At 40.7% G+C, this 17,860-nt stretch overlaps 1 protein-coding gene and 1 long non-coding RNA gene across 5 annotated transcripts in view; one reads left to right on the forward strand and one right to left on the reverse strand.

Moving 5' to 3' along the window:
* Positions 1–6,109, forward strand: part of LANCL1 (LanC like 1) — a 37,672-nt gene extending 31,563 nt beyond the window's left edge. For all 3 annotated transcript variants that reach the window (XM_040641209.1, XM_008687460.2, XM_008687462.2), the window contains 3 exons: positions 1,608–1,784; positions 2,217–2,289; positions 2,913–6,109. In XM_040641209.1, coding sequence (XP_040497143.1) covers positions 1,608–1,784; positions 2,217–2,289; positions 2,913–2,989 — 327 coding nt within the window. In that variant the 3' untranslated portion in view covers positions 2,990–6,109. The remainder of the gene's footprint in view (positions 1–1,607; positions 1,785–2,216; positions 2,290–2,912) is intronic.
* LOC103659821 overlaps positions 1–17,860 on the reverse strand; it is a 173,443-nt gene that overhangs the window by 27,518 nt on the left and 128,065 nt on the right. The gene's annotated exons all lie outside the window — the stretch shown is intronic.

Consider the following 17,860-nt stretch of genomic DNA (forward strand, 5'->3'; position numbering starts at 1 on the left):
CACGTTGGACTCTGCACTCAGCGCAGAGTCTGCTTAAATTTCTCTCTTCCTCTCCCTCTTCCCCTCCCCACCGCTCTCTCTCTCTCTCAAATAAATAAATACATCTTTAAAAAAAATAGAATCGTTTTTGGGCATTGTTCGTAGGATTGTAAAATGTATGGCTACCATAGAAGAGAGTTTGGTAGTTCCTCAAAAAATTAAACATAGAATTAATATATAATCAGCCATTCAGCTCCTAGGTATATACACCCAAAAAATCAAACAGGAGGATTTATATAGATACTTGGACACAAATGTTCCACAGCAGCATTATTCACAATAGCCAAAAGGTGGGAACAGTTCAAGTATCTGTCCACAGATGATGGATACACAAAATGTGGTGTGTGTATATATACATATATACAATGGAGTATTATTGAGCCATATGAAAGAATGAACTTCTGATCCATACTACAACATTCACGAACCGTAGAAATATTATGCTAAGTGAAATAAGCCAGATGCTAAAGGACAAATACTGTATGATTCCATTTATATGGTGTGATGGTTGGTATGAGGTATGTAGAGTAGGCAAATTCATGCAGAAAGAAAGTAGAATAGAAGTTACCAGGGACTGGTGCTGGGGTGGGAGTGCATTATTGCTTCACGGGTTCAGAGCTTTTTTGGGGTGATGAAAATGTTTTGAAAATAGTGGTAATGATTATACAACATTGTGAAGGTAATTAATGCCACTGATGAAAATTGTAATTTTTATATTTTCTTTATTTTACTGTAATAAAAGAAATGCAAATGCTATTTCTAAAAAGCATGCTATGGCAGAGCCATAATCAGAGAAGAAAAAGGTTTTATTTGAAGGAAAAAAAATAGAAGTAAACCAAGATATCTGTGTCCATTGGCGCCAGATCTACAAATTACAAGTCTGTGGCTATAAACAAGTGTTGGCATCTCACATTCTAAATAAGCTTTTAGTATATCAAATTTTACTTGCAGAAAGTTGGATATAATGGAAAAAACTTTTTGAACTGCCTTATTCTACTTTTAAGAACACTTAGTTTGCAATGAGATAGTAGAAATGTCTACTCAGAATATTTCTTGAGTCTTTGATCAATATGTGGGAGGCCACAGAAGATTATAAAGGTAGATCCCTGTTTTTCTGACAAATCCATTTTTGTAATCAATTTTCTGAACAGTTTTTTCTCCAGTGTGTAAAGAAATGTCCTAATAGTGAAGGGCATTATTGTTAACCAAAGAAGGTGGCGCGTGGTCCTTTGCAAAGTAACTAATGATAATAGCAAGTCACAAGTGAAATAGAGCTGCTTCTCCAGGAACACCTACATCCGGAAGCACAGAGCGCGCATAGAATGTAGATGGCACAGGAAGCTCATGTGCAGTTACTTAAAAGCAAAAAAAGCAAAGCTAGTAAACTTCTGTAATTTGTCCCCACCGACACGACCCATCTCTCTGGCTCTAAATTCCTTATCCTTTCCTGCCAAGCCACCTCCATCTCACCTCCCTTCCGTCCTCTCCCCTGCTTTCCCATCAGGAAGGAATGTCAAGAGAAGATTCTTTTATATCCCTTGTAACAAGACTTCCCCTTGGCTCTGCAGGTGTTCCGAGGGGAGCAGTATCTCAACGACGCCTGTCAGTGCGCCGACCTGATCTGGCAGTACGGATTGCTGAGGAAGGGGTACGGGCTGTGCCACGGCACTGCGGGGAATGCCTACGCCTTCCTCACGCTCTACAACCTCACGCAGGATAAGAAGTACCTGTACAGGGCCTGTAAGGTAGGCAGCAGAACTGTCAGAGAGAAAACAGCTTCCCCAGGAGACTGTAGAAAGGGCTCTAGTTCAATCTGAGTTGATTCGTTTATCTTTTAAACCATGAGTCTGTGGACCAAATCCACTTATGTAAGAAAACCCTTCAAAAACCATTCAACTGAATTTGCTTTCTGGTATAAGGACAGCATTTATGGGGGGACAAAAGAAAGACGTACTTCTTTGATAACCGGGGAGACGGTGGCTCAGACAGTTCATAAAATTCCTCCCTCCCGTGTTTTATACTCTCTTTCAGACCATCTGTTTCTCTGTATCAACCCCTTTTTTCTGCCTTGAAGATAGTTTTTGATTTTCAGAGTAATTCTTAGGGATAATCTCTATCAACTTTTGAGGGTGTCTGGAAGAAGTCACTACAATAATTTACCTCGGTCTCACTTTCAGTTTGCTGAGTGGTGCTTAGATTACGGAGAACACGGTTGCAGAACACCGGACACCCCCTTCTCCCTCTTCGAAGGTATTTTTCACACATGTACTTAGTTGCCTTGTAATGTCAACTTCTCTGCTTGGTAATCAATGTATTTGAACTTGAGCTTTATCAACAAATTAATTTTATAGTCATTTCTTGAATTACTTCTTTACTTCCTAATATGAAAGCTCATTATTAAAAATCAAGTAGGACGTGGACTCTGGCAGACCTAATGCTAGTAGTCGTAATGGTGACTGCCATCTCCGGAGCCAAGCACGCGCTCGGCATTTTGCAGATGCCATCGTAAATCATCTCCGCAAAAACATACACGCGTCATTATCCTCATGTCACAAATGAGGACACTGAAGCTCAGACAGGTGAGTGGCCCGTGGTGCCACGCGAAGGAGCTGACACGTGATAAATGGCAGGGCCGTGCCTTGAACTTCTCTGGTTCAGCTCTCCTTCCTGTCTTCCACCCAGACGAAGAGACTGAGCACCTCCCTAGTGACCTCCTCTAGTGCTGACCTGCAACACATATAAACACAGGCAGACGCCCCGGCCTTGAAGGGCTTGCTGTTAGTATCGTAGTCTTGCGGAGGCTACAGAAAGAAGCCACTGTATAAAACGGAGTCATTCGGTGTAATAACTTCTGCCTCTTTTTCTTCCTTCAGGAATGGCTGGAACAATCTATTTCCTGGCTGACCTCCTAGTGCCCGCAAAAGCCAGGTTCCCTGCGTTTGAACTATAAAAGGAAAGCCTGCCCCTGCAACTCGCTGCATGAACCTTTTCCGTATAGCAAACCTGGACTAAGTGCTTTCATTGCTTTTCGAGGAAACATAGAGTCAAACCCTGTACTCCATTTAGTTGAGTTGTTTTTTCAGAACCTGTCTTCAGTTCCTTTTGTTTATCATTTACTTTTACTTAAAAGTATCCAAGGAAATCTTTTAACATTAAGCTCCATTTCTTCCTAAAGGTAGGATGAGTGATACGTACAGTGTTTTGAGGGCATAGGTGTATATATTTTTCAGAACTTGGAGGAAATCTCTTACTTAAGCTTATGAATATAACTATCTATAACTATCTGTTGCTGTTCTAAAAACGTTTAAAGGAAACTAAATGTAGATAAAGATAAATATATGGTTATTGGTGGTTATTGCCCTCCACCTTTATAGTATTTTTCCTCCAATAAGGCAGACAGTTTTATGACTGTTTCTCTTTAGGTGGTTGATTGTGAAGGGGGACAAAAATATTAATTATATGCTTCTGAAACAAAAGTTGCAAGAGTTGCAGACTGGTTTAAGGACCTAAATACCATTCTTCAAATTCACAGTGCTGGTTTAACTAGAGATAAAGATACTTTCAGATTTGCTTCCTTTTGGTAGTAAAGCATCCAGGCTCTGTAAGTCAACATTTTTATCAGAAAGTTCTAAAATGCAATGGTGGTTTTGAAAATTCTGATTTGAAGATTAATTCAAATAATCTAACAGAAAGTTTATTGTTTTTTCTAAAATAAGCGAGTATATTTTTGAACTATTTATTTAAATTTGCTAGTTCTTCGGAACGAGTGTAAGATCAGGAGACGAGTTTTCTGTACGCGCATGCGTCGTGACTTGGGATTTGAGTCCGCCCTGTCCTCCCGACCTTCTAAACTTTGACTGGTGTTTTACTTGCTTGGCAATGACTCTGCTTTAGTGCTCGCTGTTTGGTACAAGCCATAGATATTTTCCTTCCTTTCAATCTATCTGGATGTTTGTCTTTTCACTCAATAGTACGGTACTCTACATCTCCTTAAAACGGGGGAGGAGGGCTATGTAGCCAATAACTTGAACAAAAACACTAAGCTTTCCATAGAAATGCTATTTAGGAGAGATTATCCAGTGAAACTGTTGAGAACAAATAGATCCTGTCTCTTTGCATATCCTAGGCTTAACATTCCTCAATTTCTGAGCCCTTGGGATCGATGGGGATCATGTATTTACATGGTAGATGAAGGATCCCTGGTGCTTCACATTCTGTATAAATATTCCGACTCATCAGCTTCCCCTCTCCTTCCTTCCTTCACTGCCCTTCCCAGGCTGGTTTCATCCTTTCTGTATGTTTCAACTGATTTTAGAACATTTTGCATCTTTACGAAACAGGGTCTAAGAATTTTAAATGTGCCTATTTCATGGCTTTCTCGGTCACAAAAGCATGCTATTTTTATTTTAACTTTGAACCAAATCCCACTGGGTACATGTTGGTTCCTGTGGATAGTAGTCCCCTATTATTTCGCATTCAGCACCAAAATAGCTTATATTATTGGAAATTGTCTGACCCTTTAAAGGCTACCAACAGAGGATCTAAAAAAACAGCCCACTGCTGAGTTCCTAGGATTAGCTTATTCCTCTGTGACTCGCGCCAGTTGGGCAAACCTTGTGCCTCTCAGACGTCTGAAATGCCTCCTGGTGAGCTGTGCCTGTCTCCTGGACGGTTCCCATGAGCCGTGGTGGCATTTATAGTAAAGCTAATTTGCCTTGGGCTGGGTGTCCAACATGAAAGAATAAAACCCACTTAGTTTAAGTTAAATGTCTCACTATACTGTGCCTGTACTTTCAGCTTTTGTAATTACTAACCAAGGGANGCAAAACACACTTTTTCTTAGCCAGAGGAAGCTTAATCACTGTACATCTCCAAGCATCTTGATTAACTTAACCCGGGGAAGACTTCAAGGCAGGGAGAAGAACATTTTGAATAAGATTCTTGTTAATATTTAGATTTCAGTTTAACTACTGCCGTCCATCCATTAACAAATTCATCAATACAAACACAATTCCGGATTCATTTTTTTCTTTAGCTTTTTAGGACTTACTAAACTGGCAGGATTTTCTCTTCATGCCATCATGTTTTCTTTATGGTTAAGAGGTAAGAAAATTTGATAGGATTTTAAACTCAAGCAAAAGCGATAAAACAGAGACCAATGCCCTAACACCCTGGTGGAAACTGAGAAACTTTTATACCAGCTTTCTTAGTTTTATAAGGAAAAGGCATCATTGCAGTTCTATTTCTGTTACAGCATTTTCCCTCAGATATTTTCATCTTCTTTTTTTTTTAATCAAAAAAAAAAAACCTTTGCAAAAGTTGCTTCCCAAAAAACTCCACAGTATCTCTTCTCTCCCCATGCAAAGACTAGGGAGTAAAACCTAAAAGCTTGTTGAGCAGTGTTCATCTGTCCCTCCATGCGCTTCTGTTCCCGTAGTAAGGAGACATTACAGAAGTTAACTTTTGATCATGTAAAACATGTGACTTGTCACAGCCATTTCCACCTACCCCATTGGGCTTTGGTCTTTCATCCTTAGAGTCACAGGTTTCCTTTTCATTGATGTCAGTTCCAATTCTTCAGCATCAAAAGCCTTCGTGATAGAAAGAGTTTGAGGTAAAAGTGGGTCCAAGACCATGTTGTCTTCTCATGGCCACTTCCCTATAAAACCGAATTGAGAGACAGACGTACTCGGCTCCTGTGTCCGTGGGTTCACTTGTGTCTGATCTTACGGTGCCCTGCCTTCTGCTAGCTGATCTGAACTACAGAATGTGAAGAGCGAACGCTTACTCATCTACTCCTTTGGCTGCTGGAACTCATCTGCAGTCCTTTATTACTCATACTGAATTCTGGTTCCACTTCTGCTGCTCCTGAATAGGTCAGAGCATCCCACTGGCCTGTGCTGAGCTGTAGAACTGTTTCTCTCCTGTAGGCGTAAAACAGAGTGTTGGGATATTCAGGGAACTCACCCCAACGTTATATTGCCACTTGCTGGGAAGGGTTGGGATCAGAAGTATTTCTGTGTTCTGTAAAGGGTTTCACTTACTGGTTCTCAATAAAATTTTATTAGGACTCTTTGTGTCATGTGCCTTCTGTTTGCTTTGGTTTAAACTTAAGAAATATTTTCCTTATATAGTAAATGGGGGCTTTTTCTCTATACACCCATTCTCTAAGGTTTGTTCCTGATGTTTTCTTCATTGTTTTGTCAAACAGGATTTGTGGTACTTTTTGAAAGTGGATTTAGAGGGAACTATTTTTCGATCAGATTATGATGGAATTAGGAGGAATCTACTAGGATCCAAGCAGAGCAGTGTGTTAGCCATCCCATGCATGTGAGAATCCACCCTGTGGTTAGTAACTAAAGGCCTCGTTCTAGAAATTGATTTCCCTGCTGACCAATTCTGAAAGGACCTTTGAATAGAGGAAGAGATTAAATGAGGCATAATTATAAAACGTATGTTCAGAGGTTGGACAGGAGTTCTGCTCAATCACCTGGCAGGACTTTGTACCACTTATTTCCAAGCCACAGCTGCGTGGTGTCACTTAGCACAACAGAGATTTGCCAAATTATACAATATTTGTTTTCATCCCTGAATTAGATTTTGTCCTCTGGTACATATGATTAAAATGCCCTTCATATCCCTAGTCTAGTGTTTGAATGACTCCTAATAGTAAGGATAAATGCACAGTTATGTTTATTTCGCTCCTTTGAATGAATGAATGAATGTATAGCTGGTAATAGTCACATCTTTAGATGTGGGCAATGAGGCGTGGAGAGGAGAGTGCCTCCCCGAGGCCCCGCAGAGACTCCAAAGAGATGCCTGGAGCCTTCGCACCAACTCACCACAAGATTACATTGCAGCACAGAAGGCCAGCCAGCGCTGGTCTCCGCTCTACCACTCCCTGGCTCGTCCCTCGAAGTCCCTCGGAAGGCAAACAAATGACAAGCACATTAAATTGCACCACAGTTGTGAACTCATGAACAAACAAAACTTGAAGAACTAATCCGTCCCCTGTGACTTACCCATAGTTTGATTTATTTTTTCCTAAGTTTGCATTAGAAAAGAACTTTGCCTCCCTCCTCCTCATACTCTCTGAATAGCATAAGGATTTTTTTTGCGTCATTTCTTTTTCCCTAGATCGTTCCCACTGTGGACTCAGTGTCATTAAAAGTTTCATGTCTTCTCTATAAGCATCATTGAAACTGAGAAAAACCTACAAGTCAGTCCCCTGATAATTTGCTTTCTTATTCTGTTTCCCATCCACACTCACCCTTTTCCTTCTAAAGCTGAGGGTCAATTAACAAAGCAAGAGAACATTGGCTTTTTTACAATGGAGAACATATTGGCTTCACTGGTCCCATTATGTAAACTATTGAAACACTATTTTCCAGAAGCCCTGTGCCTGTGCATCCTCGGGGACTTATTTGACAATTTCGTGAGTAATGGGAGAAAGCAGCAAACACAATAAACCAAGAGGTGAAATAATGAGGATAGAGAAATGGATCTTAGCAGGACCACTGCTCATAGTCCCCCAGCTTAATTTCACATTTCAACATAATATGAACTTCTCAGGCACATGCAAATGACAACCATGGTGACATTAAATCTGCAGCTAATGTTCTATCCTTTACAAATAAGTGTTCGAGAAAGCATTTGTGAGGCACTTAGTCATTATGCAGGGAAAGGCAGGACTCTTGATAAATCAGTTTATAAAGTAGTGTCACAGTTGCCTAATTTCCCTTCTCTGATGGAGCTGGGATATTTAGAAAGGCATCTGTAACCCAAAAAATACTGATGTGGCTCGCTGTGAAAGTTGATGGTTAATATCGATCTCTCAAGATTTAACACCAAGGGATTGACATGGGTACCCCTTTGCTGGTATAATCCTAACTGGTAGCACTGTTGATAGGCTGCAGACATGCCATGAGCAATGCTTTAAAGCCAATTTATCCCCCAAATTCATTCAACATCTGTCTGCACACAAGGTGCCTGGCAGGGGCATTCTGTGTACATGGGATAGACACCCCTACTCTGACGACTCAGTCTGGGGAGGAAGACTAGTGATGAGACAAAGCAATTGCAAGGAAATGTATTCGAATAATCCTGTTCACCCCCGACCTACTCTTCCCTGTTCCACAAATTTCAAGAATGTCCAGGTCTTTCATGTGAACCATGTGTCTGGCTATTTGGAGATAGTGGAGTTTATATTTCTGCAGGGAAGAAGACTTTAAAAGCCACTCATCCAGTCCAGAAACACTTAGAGTTCTTTCAGATGGATCACGCTGATGATGGGTGAGGTGGAAGGAAATTTGAGGACCTAAAGTTACCTGCCCCCAAAATGACTTTCACTCAGTTGGCTGACTTCTCAAAAACTCCCAGCAGCAGCATTATTAATGATTTAGGTTAAATCCATGTCCTTCCAGAATCCAGTTAAAATGCAAAACTTTTCAAAAAGGTAGTTCATCCCCTGCTATTAGTCATTAGTACCTTAGTACTCAGTGTCATGACCTATGCAGCAATGAAATTGAAGAACCTCAATCCAGACAACATTAACTGTGCTACTAGCACATGCTAGGTACAGCGTCCAGCTAGGATTAGGAAGATGATACCTGCTCACAAAAGACTGTTTAAACCTGGAGATAAATATAAAAAAGTAATTTCAACATGATCAGGAACCTCACCAAGTCTGGCTTTCTGTGAGTGATGAGGGGGTTGGGGAGATAGAAGTATAGGAGAGTCAAGGAAACTTGTTTTAAAAAACATAAATTGAGGTCAGGGCATTTTAACCACATATGCATACAAATCACCTGGGGATCTTTTTAAAATGATCCCAAAATGCCCATGTGATGGGGCCTGAGTTTCTGCAGTTTTAACAAGCTCTGAGACGATACACGTGCCGCTGTCCACAGAGGCCACTTTGAGTACAACAGACCCAGGTAGTCCAGCATGGAATCCCGACTCAATAGAAGGAAGGAAGGTCAAGAGTTGGCTGATGAGTTGAAAGAACTAATGTGGGTCATCAAAGAGCACAAGCACAGTAGCAAGAGCGTGAAAGAGCTGGAATGATTGGAGTCTGATTCCTGATGTGACACAATTCCACATAATGTCCAGGCAATAAAGTCTGGGGGGGATTAGTGTTCTGTGCTGGTTATCATAGCAAGTGAAAGAATCACACTTAGAACAAATATGTGTTTACAATTTTACTGGGGAAATTGCCAAAGATTTGGTGTCTTTACAATCTAAAGAGAGTCATAGGCTTCTGGTAATAGGAGAATCACATGGAAGACCCCTATACCAAAGAATTAACTTGAGTCATCTGGAATCATCAAGGCTTGCAGGAGGAAAAGGAGACCCTCTGCCCTTTGTTTACACTTACAAGCAGCCATAATCTGCCAGCCAACTTTTTGAAGGTGTTTGAAACGCAAAAGCAGGTCTTCACATTCCTTTTTCCATTGTGTGTGTGTGTGTGTGTGTGTGTGTGTGTGTGTGTGAGCATGTTCTGAGTAGTAAATATACACTAGAGGCGTTGTTTGCCTTTATTTGCCATCATCTGTCATTTATCATATTTCCTAAATGAGAATTTCATAAAATGATATGGGTCTATAGTGCCTCAGGGGCCATTTATCCAGGGACACTTCAGAGCGAAAGAACAGGGCTGATTCAGGAAGCTTGGAAACGTCATTAGAAATACACATTAGTTTTCAACTCCTAAACTGAAAGGTTGGTACCAGTGAGTATGGTCATATTCTCCTGTTCATATAAGCTTTCTCTGGTGCTTCCTGGGTGTTCTGTACTAGGGACTGATCTAAGTTGAGGTAACTCACATCACCAATGCATTTTCTACCACTTATTATAGAGAATGTTAATTTTATCTTTTACAAGTTCTCACCTGCCCAGGTAAAGTTGAGCTGCATTCACATTCTATTGAAATATACTAAAAAAAAAAAAAAAGTCTCTATAGGTCTGGCTTTGATGGCCAGAGCCCCTTCAGTTGAATATCTTAATTCAGTTAATGATGTTACCTGGCTGCTTAAGTCAAAAAAGTGAATTAACATTCTCAGATTGTTGGTTCTCAAAATGCAGTGTCCAGACTGCAACATTAAGTAACATTACCTGAAACTTGTTGGAAATGCACATGCTAGGGCCCAACCAAGACCTACTAAGTCAGGACCTCTTGTGATGGGACCCAGCCATCTGCTTTAATGGCCCTCAGTGATTGTGATCACAGTCAAGTTTGAGAACCATTAAATTTTAAAACTGGTTAACATTACATGTTTTATAGACATTTAATTTAGAACTTAGAGTTTTCAATTTGCTGTGTTCTTGTTGTTTTTTAACACACACACACACATATTTGTAGGCCCGTGAACTATTCCTAGGCCCAAGGCACTACGTATTTCCTAGTGGACAAAATGATGCCGTCTGGTTTATTACTGCCATAAAGATGTTCGGGGAACAATAGGTACGTTGCAATCATCTTGCTGCTAAGAGAGGACGCACTGTGGATAAAATATTTTCTGAAATAATGTTTAGATATATGTCTTCCCCCACCAGACCCTCTACTTCTTGCAAGAACGAGCCCTATCCAGGCTCCGGACCCACTGTGCATCTACAGTGTGTAGCACACACAGCTCAGAAAATCTGTGTTTCACACAAAACTGAAATATGGTTTGACCAGCTAAAGAAATGGACTTAGAAACCTTAGATTTATTACATGCTGATTCGTGATCTTATGTTTAGCTTAGTTCTATTTTCTATTTGTTGAGTACAGCTTTGTTTGGTTTGCTTAATTAGTAACCATCTAGTTAGCAAAACTTGAGCATTACTAAGTTGGTAACAATGGTAGCAAGTTGATAACAATGAAAACAGGTTTTGTCCAGCAGATGTCAGTAGAGCTCAGTTTAATAATGTCAATTGTTCATGAACTTGAAAAATTAATGGAGATGATGAGAGGGAAAATACTTGCAGCCGGAACAGCATTTCTTTGTGGACATTTAAGAAATGGCATCTACATCAAAAACTCCTTACAACAACTCAGACACACTGGAAATGCTGCAAGTATTGACTTCAAAACGTGTGATTCCAAAACAAACATGGCCTTAACGGTAAATTTCTTCCACTTCAAAGTTCCAAATATATTTTGCTGGACATCAGGCTATTGCTATCTAGAGCCAAAATCATAAGAGAGGAGAGGAGAGCAAGACTGTATACATAAGATTTTTCAAATGTGGATTATGATGCTGGTTGAGCCTGTTTTCTGAAGACCAGAACTCTCTTTCACTGCACCAATGATTTGGACTACTTTCTGGAGAGTAATATTAAACGATACTTTCACACTTTTAGAACTAGAGAGCCCTTTCCAAAGCTTTACATTTAAAAGCACAGGGGGCAAGGTAAAACGGAGCCCAAAGTGCTGTACGTGGGTGTTTTATTGAGGGAAAACTCACTTCGAATTCACCAAACCTCAAGTGTTTTGAAAGAGACTGATGAAGCCATCACACTGGAAATATTATAATTACCATTAGTATCATTAGGCTTTTCCTAGCTCTGAATGTCTAATTTGTTTATACCTAAGAAAGGTCAGATTTTCTGGCAAACCTTAAAAGGCACAACTCTTCTAACAGTGTCCTGGAATCAAGCCCTATGACCTTTGGCCTCTGACTTTCACCTCCAGGCTCTAGTGTTCCTCTCTATACCACAACCAGACCTTCCTTTCATTGCCTTGAGGACAGATTCCTGAAATCTGACCCAAGACCTCAGAGGTCAGGGTTTGGAGGCTCTCACACTGCCCCAGGGCTAGGGCCGGAGCTGTGCCTAGCCATGGACTGAGAGGCCTTCAGCACCCAGCCGGGCTTCCGCCAGGCCAGGTCCTCGCTAATTGAGTAGCTATTTCCCTTTTATTGGCTTCTTCCCAGCCAAAAGTAAATGCAATGGCTCTTTTGAAGCTCAGTCCGCTCCAAGACAGACAGACAGACAGACAGACACACACACACACACACACACACACACACAGTAGCCCAACCTCAGGGCTCTGCCACAGTCTGCTTCATATCCCCGTTTACTGCTCCCACCCACAGTCCCAGCAGGCCTCGCATGACCCTGAGTCCCTGGTGTACCATTCACGATGGATAGGTACTTTTATAAAATCACTTTCCTCTGCGGCAGCCCATTTACTGCACTTTTTAAATTACCATATCTTAATGGGGAGAAAGGAAGTTTATATTCTCAGCAACATTAGAGGATAAAAAAAGACAAGAAGCAACTGACTTTTATTAATAACCTTGCTGGGAAGTGGCAAGGCAACATCTGGGATACTTATTACCCACGTGGCGTGCTGTTCATCTCCACGGGTAAGATTCAACATGACAAGCTCTGTCAAAAGCAAATAGGCTCCATCTAGTTAGATTAGAATGATTAGGGTCATTTAGACAGAGGAAGCTTAATTTGTATGGATCCAGAAATTTTATACAAACTGGAGTACCTAAGTATTTAATCTTCCCTGAAGCTCAATTTAAAATTGAAAGAGACTATTGCATAGATCTATAACGAGATGAGACATATTAGAAATTAATTTAACTATTCCTGCACTGTGAGCGTGTAGCCCAAGAAATCAAAGAATGTTTCACTCGCAGTTTGTACACAATAATAGAAGAAAATGTTCTGCTACAACTCATTATCTATTCTATTGTTTCATGGACTCTTGAAATGGAAACTTGAGTACCCAGAGTGAACTTGAGTTTTTTGTACTGCTTTTTAAAAACTCTCCTACCCAATTTATGCTACAGAGTCAATGTGAACAAAATTCAATCCTAACTTTTCCTTCTAAAATGAGGGTGCTTAACCTTTCTGGTGTCAAGGACTCTTAACAATCTGTTGCAGGCTATGGATCTCTTCTCAGAATAAAGTTTCAAATATATAAAATAAAATATTTAGGATTTTTTTTCAGTATGTAAATAACATCTTAATTCGTAGGTTACAAAGGAAATCCACTGTATTGAAATACAGATACCAAAGTAGCTTTAAATGTGATGGAGTGGGGCGCCTGGGTGGCACAGCGGTTAAGCATCTGCCTTCGGCTCAGGGCGTGATCCCAGCGTTATGGGATCGAGCCCCACATCAGGCTCCTCCGCTGGGAGCCTGCTTCTTCCCCTCCCACTCCCCCTGCTTGTGTTCCCTCTCTCGCTGGCTGTCTCTATTTCTGTCGAATAAATAAAATCTTTAAAAAAAAAAATTAAAAAAAAATAAATGTGATGGAGTATATGTGCTTCTTTATTAGCACATCTAATAACATCTAGTGCTGTATCTATTATTATTTTGAAGTAATGATGAATAGAAATAACTGCTAGCATGTGAAATAAAAATATGGGTGATTCCCAGCAATGATAAAGTCTCAGGTAGTGCAAATACAGCTGTGTCCATTGCCTACATTAATAATCGAGGAAAATGTTTAATTTCAGTTAAAACCTGGTAAAAATTAGTACGTGATTGTTCTTCATCCATGTTTGTAGACCACCAAATCTATTTAACCACCACCAAGGGTTGGTTAAGAACTCCGGTTCTATGGTTAGGCAGATGTGTAGAATGCCATTAGGACTAAGGGGGGCCACTCGTGACTGGCAAGCAGTGATGGCAAAAACAGAATGCAAAGGGAGTGGCAATTCCTTAGTTACCTAATTAACAGCCTGGCAGATATGAGGGCTGAACTACCCATCTCGATCACAGCAGAATCACCAAATCTTCCCTTCATTTCATGCCATGTTTCCAGACCACATAGGCCCATCCCAGACTTAAGAGAGAACACTGATTATAATTACCTGGTTTAAAGAACTGATCAGAGCCCCAACTCATTTGGCTAATTCTGTATCTTAGTGTACTCTCTTATTTAAAATATCCTTTTCACCTGTGATGTAGCAGTAAGAAGTCTTGAAGTGTTCTCATAAACTCTTTATTACCCTCTTTAATGCAAAGAGTACAATGCCTTCCTTGAAAAGGTCAACAACATTTATTCAGTGCCATCTGATGCCGGATGCCCCAAGGGCTGGGTGCCGGGAGCCAAAGCTGAGTAAAATGTTGGCACTGTCCTGCCTTTAGAAAATTCATCAACTACTGGGTGAATCAAATGAGCAAACGACTAAATCCCATACCGAGTTGTAGTTTTCATGGTCAGTGCTATAAAGTGGTATTGGACCACAGAAGAGAGACATTCCTCCTGAGGCCGGAGGAAAATGAAGACTGCGGAAGGGGAGTTAGGATAGTTGTCTGCAACCTGCACAGAAATGGTGACAAGGAGGAATGGGAAGGCCATTCAGGGGGATTAGTCTATTCTGGGGTCTCGCAGACTTGTGTAAAGGGAAGGCACTTTTGAGGAAAGGGTGGAGAGAAGTGGGGGATAAAGTCATCAGTGCAAAGACATAACGGTGACAGGGTCTTAGGGTTCTTGTTAAGCAGTTTGGACTTTATCTTGCTGGCTGGTGTTAGCTGAACCAGCATCATCAGCATCGCTTGGGAGCCTGTTGGAGATACACATCCTCCGACCCCATCCCAGACCTATTGACTCTGAAATCGGAGGGTAGAACCTACTCATCTGCGTTTAACAAACCCTCCAGCCAATTCTGATTTACACTGAAGTTTGAGAACCACTGCTGTCAACATTAGGGAATCATATCACTAAAGATAGGTTCAAAAAATGCAAAAACGTAGGGGAAAAAAAGCAATCCTCCTCATGGTAGCCGTTTCACAATCTAAACAAATGTTGAATCATTGTGTTTTACATCTAAAACTAATATATATCAATTGTACCTCAATTAAAAAAAAAGAAGAACAGTATTACTGTCAAAAGGAATAAAGTTTCAGTTATAGAAGATGAAAAAAAAAAAGCAATCCTCCTCTATCATCAGCAGAGTAAATGATACGGCTAGATTTGCAAATGGAAAGGTTACTTATTTATTCACATGGAAGATGAATTGGAAGAAAGAAATGGCTAGGGGCAGGAAGGCCATTCAGAGGCTGTACAATGTCCCAGGGAAGCCCAGGAAAGATCAGAACCCAAGAAGTGGCAGTCAAGATGAACAGAGGAAATAGCCTTGTGATGATTGATAGGTGGGGGCCAGGTGGACATGGGGATGAGGGGAGGAAAATGTCAATGGTGACCTATTTCTTTAGCAACTGCCTTGAAAGCCTTGCTTGGAAGTCCTCATAGTGCACCTGGCCTTTGATAGTGTGGCCAGAACTCACCTGTTGGGTTCTTTTACCATTGAAGTTTAAAAAGGAACATATAGTCCTACTGTCAGTGATGGACCATGCATGTAGTTGAGTTGTTTTAGGAAAGAACCTGTCCAACACCCAAGATTTTAGAAAAAAAAGAAGAACACACGACTCAAAAAGATCTGATATTGGATTTCTTATAGAAGTGACTGATTCTAGGACTGGAGAAGGGGAAATAGAAGATGAGCCTGGAACATCTTGTGGTGCCACAAAATAAAGAAATACTCAAAGGTGGAGGGAACACGGAAATGACAAAGGAGCCAGTCTAAGAAGCTCCTAAGGGCCAATGAAAAACAATTTAGCAAGAAATAAATGATAGTATCAGATCATAGCCCAGATCACTTCTGCAATATTCTTGCAAAAAATACATAACCTCAACCTAATCATGAGAAAACATCAGACAACTAACATATTGAGAAACATTCTACAAAATGCCTGAGCAGAACTCTTCAGAAGTGTCAAGGTTATGAAAGAGCCTGAAGGACTGTCACAAATAAGGAGAGGGTAAGGAGATGGGACAATTCAGCGCCATGTGGGAGCCGGAAATGGATCCTAAAACAGAATAAACCAGTGGTGAAAAACTGGTGACATCTAAACGAAGTCTGCAATGTAGTTAATAGTATTATAAGAATTTCCTGATGTCAGTAACTATACATTGTAAGGTGTTAACATGAAGGGAAGGTAGGTGAAGAATACAAGGGCATTCTATATACTATTTTTGTAATCTTTCTGGAAGTCTAAGTTTATTTCAAAATTAAATTTTAAATAAAATAAATAACGATCATCGTTTGAATCCTTTTGCTGGCCTGTGGAACATTTTCAAGTAAATGAACACTACCAGGAAGCTCTTTTTGGGGGGAGTTCTAATGGCTACAATCCACTGCAATTTTCTTGAGCCTGGGAACCCTATCTTGTGTGTCTCGATTCCCTCAAGAACTTAAGGAACTTAGGAACAGATTTACCCTGGAGTTTCATGATGCTTAAACTTTGAAGATGTTTACTTGCATAGGCTCCATTGAGCACTAGGAGTTGCTGGGAGCTGCAGAATGTTCTATCTAGGTAAGGAACTCGGATGCATTTCTATGTAAGCAATTCTGGTAAACTAACTAAAGAAAGCTCAAAAGAAAGGAACTAAGTCTGTAAGCCTCAGTACCTCCTTATGATTGCTTTTCTCATTCCAAATAAACACTCACTTTTGCATCTAGGGTTCTATTTGTAATTGCCTTTTTGTAAAAAGGGTCTCCCAAATCATGTAAGATTCAGTACCGACAAACCTGGGTACACGTCTGTACCTAGCACAGGTACTCAATAAACATTTCAATTAAATTATTAGAAAAACTCATCTCCACTTCTGTAAAATAGAATTAATGATATCGATCAGTCACCTAACAACCGAGTTGGAAAGGGCTAATATTGGGAAGATTTTTATATAAAAATTATCTCTACAGCACCTTTAATCTTTTTAAAGCTACTTTGACATTTATACTCATAGCATTTACATGTTAGCACTTTCAAAATCCTAAGAGATCCTCAAACATTTCCTATTGTAAATGAGTGAACAGTCCATGCCAGAGATGGTTAAGTAATTCAAGGACACACAGCCAGCAGCAGATTGATGGAGGGAAGAGGGAAGGGGGCAGGCACAGGCCTACTGATTTGGGGGCAGGTCGGGGCAGGGTTGGCGGGATTTCTATACACTGCCCTAAAACAAAGTCTCCTTTTTTTTTTCTTACAGGTAACTACAACAAAAGATAGTTTTGCTCCTTTTTGTAACTTCTACGACTTTAGAAGGCAATGAACTACTGTATTCAGCAAGCCTTGTACACATTTACAAGCTCTACTCAAAACTCTGAAGTCTAAGTAACCATGTGCCTGTACTAAAAGAATAAAGCAGAGGAATACAGGGCAAGAGTTGGGGTTGGCCTGGGATGGGGTCAGAAGACTGTCTCTTAGGAACGGGGAAGTCTCTTCCAGGCAGTATGTGCTCTTGGGAACACTTGATGCCTAGACTTTTGCAGTGACTGCAGTCGGTCACCGTTTCATAGTGACTCCAGGCTGAAACCAAATCCCCTATTAGTTCATCCCTCCTCAGTCTGGAGCCAAGCCTAGAAATAGTCGCTGCTCCATAATGACATTTGGGATGGGAGCAAATGTTCTACGCCGTGACGCCTGTTGGCTCTAATCAGATAAATTAAGGAGTTGAGCATGTTTCCACCATTTGGTTTAGTTTTATTTTAGTCCCCAAGTCCCTTTGCTCCCATTTTAAGGCCTGGCACTGTCTCACTGGTGAAGCCCATGCTGCCTTATCCCTGAGAGAAGCTTCCTTAAGTAGGAGCACCGCATGCCATACCCGTCCTGCAAACCAGTGTCCAGCTGTTCCGCAACATCACGGAGCCCGTCTCCTCGTTCTGACGGGCTTAAAGTCCTCTCCCTGCAAAAATAAACGAATGAAGTCTTCCTGAGAGAGCACACTAGGTGATTTTTTTAGAGTTAAAAGGGTGTTTTTCAAGATCAGGATTAAAAACGGGGCAAACAGACTCTGTGTATAGAGACAGCC

This window comes from Ursus maritimus, unplaced genomic scaffold (genome assembly GCF_017311325.1).
Source record: "Ursus maritimus isolate PB19 unplaced genomic scaffold, ASM1731132v1 scaffold_1, whole genome shotgun sequence".
Classification (NCBI taxonomy): Eukaryota; Metazoa; Chordata; class Mammalia; order Carnivora; family Ursidae; genus Ursus; species Ursus maritimus.